The following is a 22,398-nucleotide window of genomic DNA, read 5'->3' as shown; positions in this document are numbered from 1 at the left end:
GGTTAGCAAATTCAGAGCAGCATCTTTTTCACTGAAAAAAGGTCACACCCCTTTCCAGCATTATGGAGAGCTTTCTGGAAACTTGGTTTTATTGGAGCAAAGAAATGTAATAAATGTCTAATCATCTTTGCTGTACCCAATATTTGAAGTGAAATTTATTTCCTTCTACATTAAAAGACAAACAGGCAGTTTAGCTATATGCTCATGTAGCCATCTGCTAACTATCTTCATTTTAAAAATATCTCAGAATAGGAAACTGCATGATTAAACAAAAAGTAAGGGAGATTAAACCAGACAAGGTTTACTCTGGTCCCTTGAACCAAATATTCAAGCCATGAACATATACTGCAAAACTGTCTAAAGATCTCTCACAAACTTGTCCTTCCTCAGTTGTACAGCTTTCTGCAGACCCCTCTAGAAAACATTATATATATATATATATATATATATATATATATTATACATATCCTATGGTCTGCCTTGTACAGACGACAGCCATGTGTCACTCCCCCAGCATCATTACCAGTGTGAGATCTCACAGACAAAAGCAAACATCATTTTTCATTCTGCTTCTTGTTTAGGGCACTGTGGCACTTAAATCCCAAGCTCCCCCGGAGTTTGAACAGCACCCAAACACTGGTACCCCAGGGAAAAGGACCAGGATAGTAGTTTAACTCGTGCAGCACAGCAGCAACAAGGCTCCTCTTTCCTTTTTCAGCCCTTCTCCTACATGGCCCCAAGATCCACAGGAGAATCACTGTTTCCAAACAAAATACTTTTCAAGTCTTATTTTTCTAATGCTCATGAAGCAGGGAATGGGATCCGCAGTATTGCTGTGTATGATGCTATTATAACTGTGCAAGAGGATAAGACATCACAAAGGAGGGAAGTATTAGGGTTTGCTGCATTCATTATCTAAAAGTAGTAGCCAGGAGTAAGCTAGACACTAGTGCAGGTTTGAGATTGTGCAGGCAATACCCATCATCATTGCTGTACCAGAAGGAGCGTTGCCTATACCTCCCATCCTTTCCTGTAAAAGTGTAACAGGCCTCATAGTTGGACCAATAACTTATGGCACTTGGCAGTTATGAGGCAATGCCCCATTTCCACCCAAAGCCTCATGCACAGCATGCACTTACCTAAAGACACACCAAGAAAAGCAGTTCTGTCACCAGAGAGGTAATGGTGAGTGCTGGAGAAACAGCCTCAGACATAAGTTATGGGAGGGAGGGAAAAAGGAAAGAGCTGACCTGGGCGTGTCCTTGCACCTAAAGGTACTCGGAGCAGCAAACTAGTCTCTGGTCTCCTATACACAATGATACTGAGGCCCAGAGCCTGGGCACCTGAACAATCTCACCAACACCAGATTTGTTGTCACATCTCCACGCGAAGCTCGGTTCATGAAATCTTTGTGAGTGGATAAACCTCTTGTGTCAAGTACAGCTGTCCTCTGACTGCATCTCCAATAGCCAGAGGCAGACACAAGGTTACTACCAGAGATCTTCCATCTTCTAGCGTTACTGCTAGTTTATTCTTCTGCCAGAGAGACTTTTAGCTCTTTCATAGCACAGACTGAAAAGCTATGCTGTTTACAAGGCTCCCTAAGGTGTACTTTGCCTCTTCTGGGAGAACAGAGGAGTAGGTAACACCATTGCAACACACAATGTAGTAAAGGGAAGATAATATAGAAATAAAAGTGAATTATGGGAGAAAAGTGATTCAAATAGAGGTTAATGACAACAGACGTTATTAGTTAAAAGGAAAGGATTTCAAACTAAGAGAAAGGCGGATCTACAGAGCACTTGGGAATTAGAAAGCATTGAGGCCACATGGTCAATGCCAGTTAAAAGTATATGAGCCATTTGGTCCTTTCTCTGGCACAAGAAAAGTTCAGAATTTAATGAAAGGTTGTTGACTCAGTAGTCTTCCAATAGCTCCTGTGTTGTCATGCTGGTGAACTTCATAGTATTACAGACAAATCATTAGCTCTTATGTCGCCATCAAAGGTTGAAGAGCATCCAATGGATACCTGGGACACCGATTCTGGTTTAATTTTCTCCAAAGAAACACACCCCACAACTGCTCAAACTGAACTTGGTCACAACAGGACAAAAGTAGGACCATCAAGGGGTTGATTCAAAATCCACTTGTGCCAGACCAAAATACCAATACAGATACTGCCCAGCAGTTAAGCCAATTCAGGTGTCAGATGTCTCATAACTAGAGAGATTTTCTAAACAGAAACACCCAAAAAAGCTGAGAAGATTTTGAGCAGAGATCTGAATAACATTTGTTAGTGCATTTTATTTATGGGCACTTGTCATCTGAATATACCGATTCATATCTAAAGCATCTTTAATCTTGCATTTCAATATAGGTTACCTTTCCATACAGTCAATACCCACACATACATTCACCACCTCATCTATCCAAATAAAGGTAAATTAGAAATATTTGCTACTGCTATGGTACTATGCTACACCTATGTTACACAAGTTTATGTCCAGCCTTTGTGCAGCCCAGGGCATATAGGAGCAACTGATGTGGCTACTGTACAAAAAACTTTTCTCAAAAACTTGCACCCCTGAAAGGTGTTTTTTTTTTTTTTTTTTTTTTAATTTAGAAGGATTTAGTACTATTAAACAATAATATATCAGAACCCCAGAGGAGGCATAATTGTAAAATGAATTGTGCAGCTCCAAGGTTTCCAAATCCACATGGTGTTATTGGCAGCTAGCCTTCAATTATAAAAAGGTAACAAGTAAAAGTACACAGGCACTGATGGCAAGTTGAGGTGCCCTCCATCCCTTAAAGGAATACTGCTCCCCTGGGAGCCTTGGACTTGGAGACAGCCACAGCCCAAGCATAACTCGGCAGTCTTGATGGCTACAATGTGGATAGTAAGATGTGCAAATTTTACCCAGTTAAACTTCAGTGCTAGCAGAAACTGAGTAGACTTCTCAGGTTTTCACTAAACGCAAGATTTGGCCCAAGACAAATGCACATATGGGTAAAAAAGTTCTGACCTGGGCAGCCAGAAGTGCGTGAAATTTAGTTTCAACAAGCTTTGGATATGGTCCAAAATCTGTGCTGGAAACTTCACAGAACAAATCCTTTTAGCAATAACCTTCCCCTCCTGCTACTTCAGCATCTCCCCGTGATGACCTGGCCAACAGCAGGAGTTGCGTAAGCACAAATAGAAGCAAAACAAAGATCTGGAGTGAAATAGCCCACACAGGTATGAAATTGCTCTAAAGTCTACTGTTTCAGAGACGCATAAGCAGGTTATTAGAAGTGCAAATATAATCTTGTCTTACCAAAAGCTTTTCTGGTGGAGGACGGGAACATTATGTGTAGATAAAGACAAAGCTTTAGAATTTCACCTCTGGAGTCCTGAACAGAATATCGTTTGACTGCAGGTAGCTTCCCCTCCACCTTCCATTATCCTCAATGTCACTGTTCCTCGTTGTTCCAAAGGGCTTCTCCACAACACACACAGGCTATTTAGTATGGCACTAGAGGAACATGGGATTTATGAACTCCTACTATGTAGTCACAGCCCAGCAGTACCTGGGCTCCTCCTCTGCTATACCACCAAACTCCTGCACTGTGCTGTGAGAAACATTAGCCACCTACTTCTCATTCCTGTGACAATAGTTTAACTTGCACTGAAACAGAAGCTACTTTAAACATCACTTCTTTCAGCTTCAGTACAATATTGAGTATCTAGATACCTTTAATATTGTTATTTCACAATTCCTTGGTGAGTTAGGGCAATGCTATAATGACCAATCTACTTGAAGTAGATAAATGCTAATGGAATTGCAATCACATCAGTCAGGAAACTGACCTGCATGGGAAAACATGACTCAAAGACTGAGGGGAAAAAAGCCCCCAACTTTTCAGTTGGGTAAAATTCCCAATCTAGTTTACTGCACAGCCACACAAATAGATGAGTTTGTTTAGCAACTAGATGTACAAAATAAAGTAGTGAAGCACCACTGGAGAAACATGTAGCATATGCAGGTCACATCCTAAAAGTTTATTAAGAACTCAATGCCCAGTATTTCACTGGGAGCTACAAAATTAATTCCTATAAGGATTCAGATTTAATTTACTTGCCTGTCACAAAGCAAGCCCATAGCAGTACAGGGATACATAGGTTCAAGCATAAAACCTTGGTCTAATATCGTGATCTTTCTTCTGTCCAATCATCACCAACATATTCTGAGCCTTCCGGGTCCATCCTTGCAGACACTGTGCCAGTACTGAATTTGGCAGGGATGCTGACACACACACCGGGTAACACAACAGGAAAAAGTCAGGCTCAGCACTTCTAAAGGGATCTGACACACAAGTGGGACAGTATTGATTTTCTCTGCTGTATTTTATAGGCTGCCTTTACAAGCAGCACTTTCAAAAGGAGACAGAAGACAAAAGCTGTAATCACAAGGTGAGTGATGCTGTGAGACAAATCCTTGCAACTGCAGGCATTGCTTAGCACAACAGAAACACAGGCCCATTGTCCATGGGTTTGTCTTTAGAAAGACTGGTCTTGAGTCTCCTTATGCACAGAAGTCTGAATGCATACAGAAGTCTGAAAATAACATTTTTTTCCCCTCTAGTCTTTCATTAAGCAGATTCCCCCCTACCCAAGATTGCTTTTCTATCTTGAGATTAACAAGCAATCTGAAGACCACATCTGACCAAAGCATTACTGCTGACCCCACCCCCACAAAAGCAGGCAGTGATTCAGAAGCTGCCACACTGAGTAAGCAAGAAGAAAGTTGAACCTTGGAGAGCAGCTCTGTGGCAGCAGGTAGAGACGAGAACCTGCTAACATCATGGAGGGCTGGACTAGTGACACAGCACATATCTGCTAGAGTAGGTAAAAAAAAATATTCTCCAAATCATTTGCAGCTTGCAACCCTGTTAGGCAACCTGCTGAGCTGCCTCTCTTGTTGAGGTTTGCAGAAGGGTAATCTCAAGACTGACAACCACTAGGACATGATAAAGAGTGGGACAGGAACAAGAACAAAAGCCGTTAAAGGACAAGGTTTGCAAAATTTGTAATTGATCAAGGAGAGCTCCAGCGTTACAAACTTCCCATGTGAATTCTTCTCCCCACCGCCTACTCTGGCTCACACCAATGGAAATTTGTAATACTTGACAGTAAATAAGTACAGAATCTCATCATAAAAAATTCAACAGAAAGAATCACAGAATAACCAACATTGGATGGGGCCTCTGGAGATCTCATAGCATGACCCCTTGCTCACAGCAGGATGAATTAGAGCAGGCTTCTCAGGGCCACATCCAGTCAGGCTTGGACTGTCTCCAAGGTTACAATCCAATATCTCTCTGTCCCAGTGTTTGACCGAGTGGTCAGTAAAATAATTACATTTAAAGGAAATTTCCTGTATTTCAATTTGTACTCATACAAACTGATAAGATTTCCGCACACACACCCCGGAGCCTTCTCCGGGATGAAGAATCTGAGCTCTCTCAACCTCTACTCATACAAGAGATATTTTAACCCATAATCACCTTCATGTCCAACTGCTGGACTCACCTCAGTATGTCCATGTCTCCTCCATAATGTGGAACCCAGAACTGCACAAAGCACTCCAGCTGTGTCTCACCTCCTAGAGCTGAGGGCATAGAACACCCCATCAAACAGTCAGTGGTAGTCTTCCTAACAGAGCCCAGGAAGTTGTCGGCCCTCTTTGCCTCAAGGGCACATTGATGGCTTACATCCAATTTGTTGTCCACCAGGACCTCCAGGGCCCTTTCTGCAAAGCTCCTTTCCAGACAGTGCATGCAGTTATTCCCTGTGCTGGAAGAAGGACTTTGCACTTCCTTTAGTGGAACTTCACAGGATTCCTGTCAGCACATTTCTCCAGCCTCTCCAGGTTCTTGTGAATAGCAGCACAATTGTGTGGTGCATCAAACACTCCCTCCCAGTTTTGTTGTCTGCAAACTTGCCGAAGGTGCATTCAGTTCCATCATCCAGATCATCAACAGAGATGTTAAATAGTATTAGCCCCACTATCGGTCCCTAGAGCATACCACTAGAGACTTGTCTTCAACAGGTCTTTATGCAGGTGATCCCAACTCTTTGAGCCTAGTAGCACAGTTTTTCATTTCTATCTCATTGTTCACTTGTCTAGTTCACACTTCATCAATTTGTCAATGAGGATGTTATGGGAGGTGGTGCCAAAAGCCTTGCTAAAGTCAAGATAAACAACATCCACTGCTCTCCCCTCATCTACTGAGCTAGTCATCTCATCATAGAAAGCTATCAGGTTCATCAAGCATGATTTCACTTTCATAAATCCATACTATTTCCAATCACCTTCTTGTCCTTTATGTGTCTGGGAACAATTTCCAGGATTATCTGCTCCGTCACCTTCCCAGGGTGACCACCTATATCTCCCCAGATTATTACACTTCTTGAAAATAGCAGTAAAAATTGCTTTCTAGTGGTCCACAGGAACTTCCCCTAATCGCAGCAACTTTTCAAAGATAATCGAGAGTAGCTTCACATTGACATCAACCAGCTTGCTTAGCATGTGTTGGTTCATCCCATCATGTCCCATAGACTTGCATATATCCATTTTAAGTGTTACCTAATCTGATCTTCCTCAGCTAAAGATAAGTCCTCATTGCTCCAGACTTTACTACTGATCTTGGAGGGGGTCTGGGATTGCTGCAGGCAAGTCTTACCAGTAAAAGCCATGGTGAAGAAGCCAGCAAGTAGCTCAGCTGCTTCCATGTCCTTTGCCACAAGCTACACAGTGGATTCACATTTCCTCTCATTTTCCCCCTACTGTTGCCATTGCTTTAGAAGACATTTTTCATTGCCCCTCAACAGATTCTGAATAGGCTTTAGCTTTCTTAAACTTCATTCATAGATGGTCACTGTCTAGCTGACCTCCTATGTCACCTGTCTCTGTTTCCAACTCTCCTACCCCTTTAATGGAAACTGCTAAGTCATAAGAGAGGAGCATTCAATGCTTCCTCCATCTCACTACCCTATCATAAACAATATTCATCATTATATGCTTCAGTTTAGGCCCTAGGGAAACTTCTAGGTGGTATAGCATAAAGTTCTACAGCAGGCTTTTTAAGCATCTGAAAAACTGACTCTGAATCAAAGGAAGAATAATTTTAAAGAAGCAAGCTTAACTGGAAGCTCTTCATGTTTACTGATGATGTTCACTGAATATGTTTTGAAGGTACTTTCAAAACAAGGTCTCATCTATACATTTTCTCCATTTTCATCATGTGAAGAGAAAGAACCCCTGCAGTCGATTTTAATTTCTAGGTAGGGGGCTAAGCAAGAACAACTAATAAGCATGCTTCAGTTACTGGAAGTCACAGGGTGTCAGATTTTCTAATGCTCCAGATCTTCCATTATAAAGAAGTTACCCCTCCATTATGGATGTCCATTAGCATTCACTTTGAACATGACTCCACAAGATGTCATGAAAAAAAGTATCAGGTCATAGTAATCAGGCTCCTAAATTGCCTATCTGGCACTGATACCAACCTTCTTGTTTTGTATTGGACAAAAGGCCTCTGTTCTGTTCTTATTTCTCCCTGATAAAAGAGACTGAGGCACACATACAGTATGCACAAAAGGTAAGTGCAGCCAAAGGTACTTTCTGAAGTACTTTTGCAATGCTCCCTAGCAAGATCCTTCCCCCCCCCCCCCCAAATGATGCTAGTCTTTGACAGAAATGAAGCATTATTTTCACAATAATGAATTTGCTTTAAACTTATTTTGAAAATATGACATTGCACTTCCCAATAATTTATTACTCTGCAGTGCTGTGTTAAACCTCCAACACTGATGTTTCAAGAGCAGTTGCAAGTCTAATAACTGTGTCCAGGGTCTTAAAGATTGCAAGTAAACAGGTGTAGAGGGAAGGAGTCTAATCCTGTAAGGAGTTTTAGATATCCAGAAAGATTAGATTTATTGGAAAGAGTTCTGCAGCATCACATACTTTTATGTCAATTATTTGTGAGGTAAGTGTTTTATAAATGTATGGAATCAGTATTTACCCGTTCTAAACATGCAGTATCTTTACTAAGAATTTGAAGAGGGTAAGCAAACAGCATTTTTACAGAGGTTATCAAATTAGCAGTTATTACCACTACAGTTGAGATACAATACAAAAGACAGACTGAGGGAAAGAGCGAGGGAACCAACACTGTGGACATCCAGGTCTGAGGAGATGGAGGGGGAGGAGGTGTTCTGGGCACTGGAACAGAGATCCCCGTGCAGCCAGAGGAGATCCCCCTGGAGCCTGTGGATGCACCACAGTGGATGTGGTTGAGTTGGCCTTGGCTGGCTATTAGACATATCCAAGTGCTCTCTCACTCCTCCTCCTCAACAGGACAAGGGGATAAAATAAGATGGAAGAGCTCATGGCTAAAGATCAAGACAGTAACTGGGAGAGGTAACAGCAAAACTGGGACTGGACATAAGCATGGTAGAAAAATTGAAAAAACACCACAAACTTTTGTTGTGGTAAAGTGGTAATGGGACAAGGGGTGGAGATCTGTGCATGCAAGTTGACCACTTTTCTGGTATCATGATATTTTGATTTTGGTGTGAGGATTTTTCCTTCCCTTTCAAGCTAACAGCTTAATGAGAAAAGCAAAAGCTGTGCATGTAAGCAATGCAAAATAAAGAATTTATTCAATTCTTCACATTGGCAGGCAGATGTCCAGGCACTTCTTGGAAAGCAGGGCCTCAGCACACAAAACAGTTACTTAGAAAGACTAATGCCATAACGCTTCCTCCCTCCTCCCTTTTTCCCCAAGCTTTTATGGCTGAGTACACTGCCATATGACACAAGGTATCCCTTTGGTCACATCAGGTCAGCTGGCCTGACTTTTTCACCTCCCATCCTCTTCCCCCTCACCAAGGTCAGCTGAGCAGGTACAGGGTAGGAGAGAAAGCCTCAATATTATGCAAGTCCTGTTCTACAATAGTTAAAACACTGGTGCATTACCTATGCCTTTTCAGCCACAAATGCAAATAAAAGCACCATACAGGCTGCTATGAAGAAAGTTTCCTCCAACCCAGTCAGACACAGTGCAGTCTCCACATCTTATTCCTTAGTATTTGACACTGTCTTTTAGAGAAAATCTCTGCCATCATCTATACTTTCACCTTGCGTTACTCTGACAAAAAACAAACAAACAAACACTCTCTCTGCAAGCAACAAGAAACACCTTTCACTTTAAACCTTTTTGTCTATACCTACTAGAGGAGGACCTAACTTCTAGCTTTGCTATTATCTCAGTTTTCAAGCTATACCGTTATTACTGTTAGCCACTCTTCACCAACAAGCATCCTGGTACTATTTTATTAATAGTCACTACCATTCAAACAACAAAAGCAGATGATAGCACAGAAATCCAAGCTAAATTCAGCCCTTAAAAACAGTCTCTTCTCTCATTTTCTCCTGTTAGATGGAGATAAAAAATGTATTTTACTGATCCCCATTCCTATTTTTGTATTACAGAGAACTGACTGTATTCATGGCTGTTAAAGCCAATTTTATCCTTTCAAATGCTGTATAAGTAAAGCAGGATTGATTTAAAGCTGTGTTTATAAGGAAGGGTTCTTACCTGTGTTAGCCCAGGGTAAATATGAGGGGCAGCTCACATTCACATAAGTGCCAGGTAATCCATCAGGCCAGCAGGCATAGTTGTCAAATGTTCTGTTGCAAAACTTGCCTTCTACAGAGAGATGGAAGAGAGGATTATGTCACTGCCCTGCATTAATAGTGCAACGAGGAAAAGGCTGAATGGCAGAAGATAAAATGAGCATGTGCATTTAAGCCATAATAATAATATGCAAAAGTTAACTTTTGGACAAATGTGTCTCACTTAGCACTACACAACAGGAAAGTTGAAAAAATAGTTGACTAAATTGAAGGACAAGAAAGGCAGATCAATATTGGTCCATTCCTATCTTTCCTCTTTTATACCCTCATATGTCTCAGCTGGATTTAAAATCATTTTTACTGTGAATATTGTAGATAACCATTCCTGAGAACTGGCTCAGAGTCATGCAGTTGGAAAGTCTAGCCTAATACATAGATCCATCAACAAAATTGCCACACACAACCATAACTTTGCATTACAGCTTAATCAACATGAGAATACTTCAACTTCAGATTTATTAAACTGTCGTTCTTAGAGGGCAGCATTCAACCGCTCAGCAGGATAACAGAGCAGAGGGAGATAAATGTTTCCTGGCCATTGTTGTCATCAGCTACTGCTCTCACTCTGCCATAATAATATAGTTAAGAGAGGGAAAATTAACAGTTTTGAAATAATTCTTCACAGACATAACTTTAGACCCATTCATCTCTTCTAGTGTGTCACAAAAGCACTGAAGCATAGAAGTGCCCATACTGTGCCCAGTTGTGAGCATCACTGACAAGTCACTGGTGTCCTCTAAATACTACAGTGCTGGCATACCACAGCTGCTCTCAGCACATTACAGAAGTTCAACTGCTAAGACATGCTGCATTCTCATTTGCTCTAAAGCACCTTATTTTTTTGTTGTTTTAAAAATTCATTTCAGCATTTTACAATGCTCAACATAATTTATACTGCTAGATCAACATGGTCCTGGATTTCCTAACACTTGTACTCTCCCAACCCCAACTCCCTACAAAAGTTGCAGGAGTATTGTATTAGTGTGCTACTTTGATGCACTACAGCCACCGCTTGCCACTCTTGTGAGACACTCTGCACCTGAATATTAATATCTTCACAATGAAATTCTGTTTCCAAAATGCTTCCTCTCAGTAGGGGGAAGAATCAGAGATCAGGCTGAAGCAAATGGGATAAAGAAGAGACTGGACAATAAGCTGGAGAAGTCTGTTCAAGTTCACAATCACTCCCTTGCTACTGTTATCATAAATTTTAATAATACATTCTATCCTACCAAGGAAGCTTACCTGCTGCAATGGGGGGTGCCTCATACAAGTATTTCAGGCATTGGCGCTGGTACTCCCTCCACTTCTGCATAACACCAGAGAGGGATCCATCGGTACTCTGAAAGAAAAATCATGAGTCTCAGACATTGTGGCATTACATGCCATTTTTCATGCAGCTTAAGTAGGTGGGTGTGAAGACACCAAAGCAGCACTGACAGCACTGCTTATGGTAAATGTTGCAAGATGCTGTTACGTGTTTAATTGCAAATAAAGAAATCACTTTCTGTTTGTACCATACAGAATGGGGGGGGAAGCTCTGCTGTGCCCTCAACAAGACCTAAATTAAGTTAGCTTTGCCATCTCAAAACATAGAATGGTTTGAATTTGAAGGAACCTCAGAGATCACCTAGATGCAGTCCCCCTTCCATTACACTAGGTTGCCTAAAGCCCCAACCAACCTGGCCTTGAACGCTTTCGGGGATGGGGCATCCTCAGCTTCTCTGGGCAACCTGTGCCAGTGCCTCACCAATGCTTGGAATTGCCTTGACTCAGGTCCTTGCACTTGGCCTTGGTGAACTTCATGAGGTTCACATGGCCTCAATGTCTCAATCCTGTTGAGGTCCCTCTGGATGCTCTCTCTTTCCTCCAGCATGTCAGCCGCACCACTCAACTTGGTGTCACCCACAGACTTGCTGAGGGTGCACTTAAATTTCACTGTCCATGTTGCTTAGAAACATGTTAAATAATACCAGTCCCAATATAGACCTCTGACTTAGCACTGGTGGTCCATCCATCAAATCCACATCTCTCCAATTTAAAGAGAAGGACGTCAAGCAGGACAGCATGTCAAATGCTTTTCACAAGTCCAGGCAGATGACATCAGTTGCTCTTTCCTTAAGCACAAACACTGTAACCCTATAACAGAATGCCACCAAATTTTTCAGGCATGATTTGCCCTTAGTGAAACCATGCTGGTTGTCACCTTTGTTCTGTGTGTGCCTTAGCATAGTTTCCAAGAAGTTCTGATCCTGGATTTTGCTCAGTACAGAGGGTGGGACTGACTGACTTGTAGTTCTGTCTTCCTCCCCCCCCATTTTTTTTTTTTTTTTTTTTTTTTTTAAGAAAAAGGGGGGCTGTTTCCCCTTTTCTAGTCAGTGGGACCTTCATCAGACTGCCACAACTTTTCAGATATGACGGATAGCAGATTAGCAACTTCATCTGATAGTCCACTTAGGACCTTCAGATTCATCCTACCAGGTCCCGTGGACTTGTGCATTTTCAGGTTCCTTAGTCTCAAACCTGATCTTCTACCATGGGTGCTTCTTCATTCTCCTTGTCTCCACCTTTGGATTTTATGAATTGAACGGTCTGGCTAGAGCAGTTACTGGTGAAAACTGAGGCAGAATAGTTATTGAGTAACAGCCTTCTCTGTGTTTCAGGCAACTGGGTCTCTCATTTCTTTCAGCAGAGGGGCCCCATGCTTCCCCTAGTCTTCTTTTTAATCGCTGATATACTTGTAAAAGCATTTCTTGTTGCTTTTGACATCCTTGGCCAGACTTAATTCTATCTGGGCTTTAGCTTTCCTACATGTGCCCCAACTGTGAGATTTATTACCTCATGAAAAGATGGGGACAGAAGCAAGTCCTCTTAGAAAAAGGTTTCTTTCCAAAAGCAATACTTCTGCTATCCTATAAATGAGACCAAGTAAATTCACTATATTCAGCTGATATTCCCCAAGCACTATTCCAGAACATGGAAGAGCTTTTCCAGCTCAGTTTTCCTGCCATGAACAATAGCTTTCCATACACCCAGCATATTTTCCTGAAGCCACAGAAAGAGCAGGGACCTCCTTTTGGCACAGTTTGGCAGGCTGCAGATTGCAGTGTCGCATTCCCCAAGTACCAAGGGGCAGGAGGAGTACACACAAGCTACACGAGCACAAGTGAAGCCAGCTGTCGTTAAACTACAGAACATAGTACTGGTTCCTCACTGAACCCTAACAGATGCCTCACCTGGCTCACAGAGGCCCAAGCTTATCCACTGCATTTAAGTAAAAAGACAGCAGCTCTCCTCTGCCTCTGTTTATGTAAACTGAATTACAAACAAAAGGATTACCAGGCTGTATGCGATCGATAAAGCAGCTAACTCAGCATTCCTATCCCAGAGAAAAGCCCAGCATGGAAGTCTCAGACATAAGTCTAACAGCATGAACCAAATGGTACAACACTAATAGTGAGTGGAGGAAAAGTCATTTAATCCCAGCTGTTGATCAGTTTTTGAAGTGAAGCATGAGGGTTAATAATCCTTGTAATTCTACTTTCACAGCTTCAACTGCTAATTTTTGTTTTCCTTTGTGCTCCTAAACTTTTTTTTTTTTTCAGATGGTTAGAAGAAACAGGGCCAGGGAAGGGTTGTTTAAAACCATGTCATTTTAAACTTACACCACATTTCAGGAAAGGCAAACTGAATGCTGTCCACTACAACTAGTGTGACTTTAAAAGATAGCAATGTAATCAGTCTGGTATAAAAGAACAGAAGTAAAAGCAGCATTTTTGGATGATAGACCTCTCAAATCCTCTATTCTCTTTTCTTGTATCCTTCCAGTTAAAAAAAGTTTGGAGGGAAGAAAAAAAAAACACCACCACCACATGCATCATGCTTCTGCCGGGATTAAGCCACAACATCTAATTACAAAGATGTTCTTGGACATGTGATGAGAAGTACAACATGTAGTAGATATCTGTGTTGTGTTTGAAGAATGGTTGCTGCCTGCATTTACAAGCAACTTTTAACTGTAACTAGGGCCTCATGGCCATAATTTTTGGAGAATTTAGCCAACTCCCACTAAAGTCAAAACAAGTACAAGCCTGTGGATCTTTCAAACTCTGACCCTTGTCTTCCCGATTTAAATCATCCTGGTCGCATCTTATCTATGCCAATAAACACTGCCAAAGTTTGTCTGTAATAAAGTTCTCAGTATAAAAATAAATGCATCCTATCAAATCTTAACCCCATGTGCTTGCAGAAAGAAAGAAATTGCAGCATAGTGATTTATGCTCAACATACCTGAAGGACAAAGAAAACATTATCTAAATTCAGGTTAGGGACACACGTGGAACCACATACAACCAAGAACTCCAGAACTAAAATGCCATCTACAAATCCACATAGGCTAAACAACGAATGAATGACTGGTATGGGGAGACAGAGGAACTTTCAAACCCAGCTTTGTCCCAGACAGGATTTAAAAGGTAACTTTCAGGTTATGTATTGTTTAATGTTTCACCTTAAAAAAGGTAGCTATTGAAGCTGCACAAGACAGTTTTACCACCCTCTCATCACCACGTAAATTTTTCAGGATCATCATTTTCAGGATGAACTCTTAAACTGTGACTCAGAATAATTTCTGAAGCTATTCAGTGTCACACATCTTCCCGAAACATAACTGTTGATTATGCACACAAATGACTATATCAAGTTAAACCAAATCCTGTTTTTTAAATTATTAAAAGATAAAAATGCATACAGAGTTTCATTTAGAGACTACATCTTAAAATACTGCCATAAATTTAGAACTATTCACTAAGAAGACTAGCTCTTTGGAGTCAGAAAACCTTTGAAACAAAGTATCTTCTAAATCAAGTTTTCATCTATTGTCTTCACAAACGCAGGAATAACCAGCTTTAATTACAGTTTAGGAAAAAAAAAAAAAAAGCAAGCCTCTATTCCTTCATTTAATGAAAAAGTAGAAACATTCTATTTAGAGGGGTTTCTCATAATGTGAGAGGACAACTCAAACAGGGAGATTAACAAACTATAAGAGCAAAATAATTAGAAATGCCTTTTTGTGGAGATGACTGATTTGGTAGACAAGTTCTCATTATCTGTAGTTGGTAGTATTAAAGACAACCAAATATAAGTCTCAGGTCTACATAATTGAACTCTCTATTGAACAGGTTACTTTGCTTCAAGTACATGCCATGTTTTGTTCCCAAATTAGTTTAAGTTTGATTTTATTATATGCTAATCACCCATTCCCAGAGATTTTGGTTCACATGAACAAGAACAATCAGTTACACACAGATTTACAGTGAGTGCCGTTATTCAACTAAGAGGCACTGTATTTTCTTGGTAAGTGATTTAACTCCTCCTGCAACATCAAAGTACTAAACATGCTTATATGAAGACAAGCCCCCCTGGGTCACTACCCAGAATTATAGCATTATTAATCATAGGAATTATTTTTGTTGGTAAAAGCACCACTTCATTGTATTTTGTTTCTATGTCATCCCCCCTTGCCCTCCAGTTATACTTAGCCACAGGAAGAAAAGCATTACCAGTAGTTTTGCTGGACAGAGATATATTAGAGAGTCTAGGAGAGGATGGAAACATGGCTGACTAAAACATGGCTGACTAGCTTAGGTGGAGGAGTCAGAAAGCAAGAATGGATGAAGGACATTAAGGAGGTAACAGCACAACCTACATAGCATAAAGTGGATGCAGGAAAATTAAGACAGGCAAGAGCACACAGACTGTGAGCCTTTCAGTATAGGTATATAATTAAGTGCAATTAATCTTTAGTGATAAATTAGCTCATTCAATAGTCTGGAGACAGAATTATTTACAAAGCCTTAACACCTTTACAGAAAATCCTCTTTCTGTAGCCATCATTTATCTTCATAGACCCTACTGTAACAGATAGCATTTTAATCACTTTCTAACATCTTTGAAAGTATTCCTGCTTTGACAGAAAAAGCATCCATGGGGATCCCAGGAAAGCCATGCTACAAAGGCACTACTTTAATATAGTGAAATCTGAGCACAGAATATAAGCCTTGAGGGGACTGAGCCTGGATAAAATACACCATGAAACTTCAGAGTGGAAGGTAAACTTCTCAGTTTCAGATGCAGCCACCAGCTCCCAGGATTACCATCTTTCCTCTTCACCCATCACCATATAAAACATCTTACACGAGACAAAAAGCAAGATACCTCCTTTCGTTTGTATTTGTTCCCTTTAATTATCTTTTAAATGGCAACACTTCTGTTACAGATTTAAAATGTTTTTTAACACATCAGGATAGTGTGCAAGACTTCAACATGCCACTAAAGGCTTATATGTCATGTTACAGCCACCAGGACCTACAAAACAATAACCTTAGTCTTCAAAAGCAAAAGCAAGATCACCTGGCATTGAACCACACTTTGGTATGGCCTGGGTATTCTTGCTTCAGATAGGAATAATGACATACCAAACTTCTGAGAGGAAGATTGAGATCAAATTTTCAGCCTTTTATCCTGGAAACGCCGATGAGTTACTTTTAAATTTTATTTATTTATAAAGAAAGGGCTAATAAAACATCCAATACAACATTATTTCAAGGCTTTTCCACTCAGAATCATCACAGCAGACTCCAGGATACCTGAAGATTGCACATTGCTAGCTTTATGTTCATTCTGATTTAACATTGTTTCTTGTATAATAAGAATTGTTTTGCATTGCTTTTTGTCAGTATAAGCTGTGCATCTGCTGCAATGAAAGGCAAAGTGGAAGCAAGCTAGACACCTCGCAGCTTTATTCTACTCCTAGCAATGACATAGGCTTGAACTTACAAGAGTTTTGTCCTCAATTCACAGCCCAAACTGGGGAGAGCACAAACACTGCAATCCCAGAAATATTTGTTGTGACATTTCATCCCAGAAAATTCAAGGTGATTATGTCACAAAAGGAAGCATGCACACTTGACTTGTAACAGGTAAGAGATAATCAATATCTTGATAAAAATAGTGGTTTAACAGGGTTTAATCTTAAGACATCAATTTAACAGAAGTCCTAAATGTGACATGAACAAGATCCATGATGGCAAGGTGACCTGATCATTTACTGCATAGAGGACAGGGTCAGACTAAAAGCATCAGGGAGACCCTCAAAGTGATTCACAAGTTTTGGAATTAAGTCCCTTTGGCCAGACAAACTCCAAGGAGTCTAGATACAGCCAGATCCTATCCCAATCTCAGACTTAACAGTTCCTGCCTGAAGGACTATATGCACAATCAATCCTTTATATCACTTTGCTGAGATAACAAGGTTTCAGCATGCTTAGAAAATTACTTGCAAAGTTTCAACAAGCTAGCTATTAGTCACTTACCGAACATCTGTCACAGGCAAGGAATCTCTCAACCTCAAGAAGTAACCTTGGAAGGCATCCCCTGCTCAAGATCCTGGTATGCAGATCCTGGTATGCAGCCCGCCTGAGCTGCAGTACAGGAGAGCTCAACAGGCTCCAGGCTGTCCAGTATTTGTGGGGCAAGATGACTGAACATTTGTCATGTTCACATACCAGCCATATTTGGTTGGTGCATGCTCCATTAGCATGCTCCTTGGATCCATCTCCCCCAAACGTGCCTTGATCCAGGTTCAGCTATCACAACCAGACACATTCATCACTGCCACCACTGATGGTTATTGCCCAAGCAAGGTCACAGGTAAAAGGTGGGTGGGGGAAGGAAGTAAACTGCCACAGATGAGTCTCCCCTGTCAAAAAGAATGATTTACATGTTTCATTGATTTCAGAGCAAATTAATTTGTGTGGGGCTTAAATACAATCAAGCTTCTGGAAAACACTTTCCTTCAACAGTATCTCTGGGAGTAGAAGTTTTTTTTTTTTTTTTTTTTTTTTTAAAAAAAAAAAAAAAAAGAGGCTGTAGCACAGCAAAATTCTACAACAGGGCAATCTATTCAGAGGATAAAGTTAGCTCCCCCTGCAATTTATCATCATTTTTCTCCACTTCTAATTTACAGTAAATATGAAAGCATATGAATGGCAGGATGCTCTTACTAGCTCCCTAAGCACATCGGTCAAGACCCAACTTATGTTATTATACACCTGTTAGAGAAGTCCTGTGAGTATTGATGTTCAGCTGCCTATTTGAATAAGTTAGTTTTTCAGCTGTTGCAGCAACAGCAAAAATACTGAATTTCTCCTTATTAGAGTGCTTCGACCTGCTGTTCATGCCATGAGAAATCAACCTTCTAGAGGATCAGTCCTTCCAGTGCAATGCTTCTTGAAAAACAAAAGTCTGGAAATATGTTAGCATGGTAGAAGCTTTATGGTTTGCCACCCCCACCCCCCACATATATACACAATTTACCTTGATTTTATAACTACTTAATCCATTGCACAGAAGTTGAATGATTTGTAAGGAGATTAATGAATTCATTATAGACAACACCACTGACAGTCCACTCCCTTTAAAGACTGAAGACATGTCAAAGGGAGTTGCATAAAAAAATGTCAGTGCTATCTATATTACATATAGTACCAGAGAAGTATCATTCGGTACCTCTGCAATACCTTTACCAGAGATCATAAACTGAGATCACACTTCAGAACATCTGACATCCCCCAGATATTCATATTCATTGCTTTTTTGAGTCTAATGTAATTATCTGGCATTATGGAAGACTAAGTGACCCTTTTGAGGTAAAGGCATTATGCTTAGCCCCTTCTTTAGAGCTGCTTGACTGACCAGAGAATATAACATTCATTATTCTCCCCAGGTCATATTTTACAAGATACTTTGTCAGCAGTTGGATCGCTCTGGACAAGTCCCTCACTATTCACAAAACAAAAACAAAAAAAAAAAAAAAGAAAAAAACAAGCAGTGGATCAAAACAGCTTTTCTTCACTCAGAGAAGAGTCTATTGCCAGCTTCTAGGAGCTTTTCCTGTAAACACTTCTGTTCCTTGGTTACTAATTGAGCCAATGACTTCAGTAGCTCAAGAGCACCACAGAAAAAACACCCTTTCAGCATCCTCTCTGATAGCAAAAAGCAGCAAATTATGAGCTCCCCACAAAAGGCGCTACCGAATTCAGCAAGGAACTCCCTGGCCAAGGGGAGATGAGCTTCCTCCTAAGCTGCAATAGCATCACACTTACAATGAGACCTTCAAGAAGGAGAAGTCCCAGAACTTAGATAAACAAATCTTGAATACAGTGTTCACCAGCTGTCTAACCCTGGAGACCCTTCTCTCTATTTCATCCCTCTCAAATAGAAGACTTCAGGTTTTATGACAAAGCTTCAAAAGCAAACTAAACCACCACTTAAAGCCTATCAATGAGACACTGCTTTAACCTTTCTCTTCAGAGGTACTCACCTGAGATTGACAGTACACCTCTGGTATGAACAGTAACACTGGGCTACAATTCCGTTTCATCCTCCACCCAAGCAGCTTCAAAACAGAATTTCAGCCCATCGAAACAGCACTCAGAGAGCAAACAGCACCCCAGTCAAGGACAAAAATACATATAATTTATTTAAAATCAGAAGCATAATCAAGGCATTCCTCTCTCCCAGTTGAAAATAGTGTCTGTACGTCATCCCGCCTGTATGCATGCTGGCAGAGCTTCAAAAGGAAGGGTGGAATGTGCTCCCATGGGAGCCTAGAAGGAAAACAGCACAGAGCACGTTTCCCCTCTGCTCCTCACCCCCATTTTCTTAAGGCCAATTCTTGCTAAATTACAAAAGAGGATAAGCATATAAAGCTCCTAATGTAGGTTAGGAACTGCAGGTTTCCAAACGCAAAATGCATATATGTGGAGATTTGGGTCAGGCATTTTAAAGACCGTTCCCCCCCCCGCGCGGGGGGCCCCACCCCCAAAAAAAAAAAACGAAAAAAAAAAACCACCTGACTTGAGACATATTCTTGTTTTCAGTACTTCTGGTGGCTAGGCAGGGGCAGCTCCCATTTCAACTGACTTATCATTGCACAAATTCTTCCAAATACATACACTGTCTGAACAGGTGGGAGGATTCAGCCCTGACCACAGCAGTTTCCACTCCAGGACCAAACATCTCAGGTCTGTCCTACGATGCTTCAATCATGCTTTGAAACCTACCAGTCCTCTCTTCCTATCCTCAAATTTTGTTTTGACAAGGCATATTTCAGTAAGAATAATATCTCCTGGCTCCCATTATTTTCTGGATCAAGGCAAAGTATTTGGCATTCAAAGGCACAGATGTCAAAGCAAACTGCTTTAATACCTAAATCAACTTTCATAGTATACTGTAATAAAATCAAGGGAATAAAGTGGAGCCTAATATTTCAGCATGCTACAAAATAAAGCATTATGTTCTAGACACATTAAAAAACAAACAAACAAAAAACCTCCTTTAGGTCAGGTAGAAAATTTGGTACAAACCTACTTTCAAAAGGTTATTCTGTCCTTTATCTTCAGTGATGGACATACCTCGGAAAAAGACTTACCCACAGAGGTTCTCTGCCCCATAAAGATTTTTTCCCAGCCCAGATAGAGGTTTCTTCTTTGATCACAGTAGGACACATGAATCCATATGCTTACCCATTTGAAACAGATACATATTTAGTTTGACAGTCATTGGTTCCAGAAAAATGTTATTTTCATTACTACTTCTTTCATCTGTTCTGGTAAATGTTGCTGTCAAGGACTTACTACATGAGCCAGTCATAAAAATGACAGAAGAAACTACTGAGCAACTACGCAGAGAAAAGAAAAATGCAAAAACTCAGAAGAAACTAACTACCAAACTATTGGACAGCAGAAAACAATCCCATAATTTTAGTTGAAGAAACTATGTGCCAACACTCATGAGAATTAAATTATAGAACTGCACAAAGAGACTTTACTAGGCATTGCAAACCTAGGTACAAGGCTTGTGAAGTGCTCTATAGAAGACGTTTATGGATGCAGTTACAGAACAGAGCAAGCAAAACAGAGTAAAGAGTTGAAATTTTATTTTCAGACAGATACAAATGGGTAGCACTAAGAACACTATGGAAGGAACAATGACAAAGTTAAGCAATGTTATGGGAGCATGGGAAACTACAAAGTAGAAAATGAGAGGAGTTCTTCAGTCTACCCTCACAGTTTTAGAGATAAAAATGTAGCCTATGGTATTGGAAGAATAGCAGCCTTTTATTAAGGATATTACAATAATGCCTACTATCACAATGGGCAGCAAGAAATATACAGGGCTGAAAAAGTAAGAAGAGATTTAGGGTGGAATTCAGATGCTCAATCACAGACAACTACTGTTCCTCCCAGTAAGCATAATTGTCTTGCTTTGGCTTCTACCAAAGTTGCAGAGGTGCATGTTTCCCCTACAACCTGCACCACACATCTGCTTGTCCTACACATGGTCCTGAATACTGTAGGAAGTTTTCAGCAGCGCTAGATGCCTGCATTTGGGCAGCTGACTCATCCCAAAAGTCTGAGCTGCTGAAGCAAAACAAAGCAAAGAACATCTGTCAAAGTTGGACTTCTAGCTCTTCCTACTGTGGTCCAAAATGCAGTTAGCTAAGCTGGTTCTTTGTGACATACTGAACCAAGTGCATTCTAAATAAATAAATAAATAAATCTGTTTAAGATTAAAACTGACTGGTTTCTCTACAACAGCCAGCAACAGTCCAATCCCAGAGCTGGCTGAGCAAAGAGATGGACAGAGCCTGCAGTCTCGCAGAGCTACGAAATCACAACATTTGAGTTTCCAAGCACAAAGAGGATTTCACCAGAAAACAGAAGCAATAATCTACATCACAACCCTAGGGACTAAGACAACATCACTGGGTTGTATAAAACCTGTATTTTCACTGCACAAGAAACACACTAAGTCTTTTTCACCTTTCACAATGAAGTATCCCAAGGGATCCACAGCTTTTGAAATGACTATTTACCAGTCTCTCACTCTTTTTCAGAGCTGTGGTGCAGGATCAGAAAGCAAGGGGTAGACATTTAGCTGTTTTTCCTCAGGATCACCAATCCTATACAGCAATGTAAGGCTTCTCTCCAGCTTGCCAGCCTATCACTATGACCTCTCTGATAAGCTCAATAGCAAGGAAAAAAACAAAAAACAGCAGACATACTAACCTTCACAGACTTCTTTCTCACTGAATGCCTTCTCCATTTTTTTAATACTTTTCAAAAAAGTTTAGTTCTCTCCACCTTCCCCCCCCCCCCCAACCAAAAAAGGGTATAAAACAATCACCAGAAAGCTATTAGAACAAAAAACAACCTCCAGTATATAATTTCATGGGTTCTGCATCTACAGTTGTTTAGAGATTGCTGAAGAAGAAAGCAATCAAATTTGTATGGCTTTTACAGTTCTAGCTACGGACAGTAGTTTATTTCAGTTTTAACTAATGCCAACTTAACTCCCTCAGCAGCTCATTGTCACAGTGGCTCAAGGTCCATTGCCCCATTATCTGTCATATTGCTCCTTCCCTCCAACCCACCCCTCTGCCAAGACAATTATATGTAGTGCCTTTGCAAATTGCTAGTATTTTCATCAACAGTTACAATGCATTTGAGATCAGACCATACAAGAGGAAATTCTGCCAGTGAAGCTCATTCTCCAGACATCATCTGTCTTCTTTCCAAACGTTCCATAGAAG

General features: G+C 40.6%; 1 protein-coding gene across 3 annotated transcripts in view; it reads right to left on the bottom strand.

Moving 5' to 3' along the window:
* Positions 1-22,398, bottom strand: part of GLP1R (glucagon like peptide 1 receptor) — an 89,939-nt gene that overhangs the window by 46,339 nt on the left and 21,202 nt on the right. For all 3 annotated transcript variants that reach the window (XM_035322139.1, XM_035322137.1, XM_035322138.1), the window contains exons 2-3: positions 10,989-11,085; positions 9,646-9,756 (exon numbers count right to left, since the gene is read on the bottom strand). In XM_035322139.1, coding sequence (XP_035178030.1) covers positions 9,646-9,756; positions 10,989-11,058 — 181 coding nt within the window. In that variant the 5' untranslated portion in view covers positions 11,059-11,085. The remainder of the gene's footprint in view (positions 1-9,645; positions 9,757-10,988; positions 11,086-22,398) is intronic.

The sequence above is a fragment of the Oxyura jamaicensis genome, chromosome 3 (assembly GCF_011077185.1).
Source record: "Oxyura jamaicensis isolate SHBP4307 breed ruddy duck chromosome 3, BPBGC_Ojam_1.0, whole genome shotgun sequence".
NCBI classification, from domain to species: domain Eukaryota; kingdom Metazoa; phylum Chordata; class Aves; order Anseriformes; family Anatidae; genus Oxyura; species Oxyura jamaicensis.
Note: the sequence above shows the minus strand (reverse complement) of the source record. Positions and strands in the feature narration are given on the sequence as shown.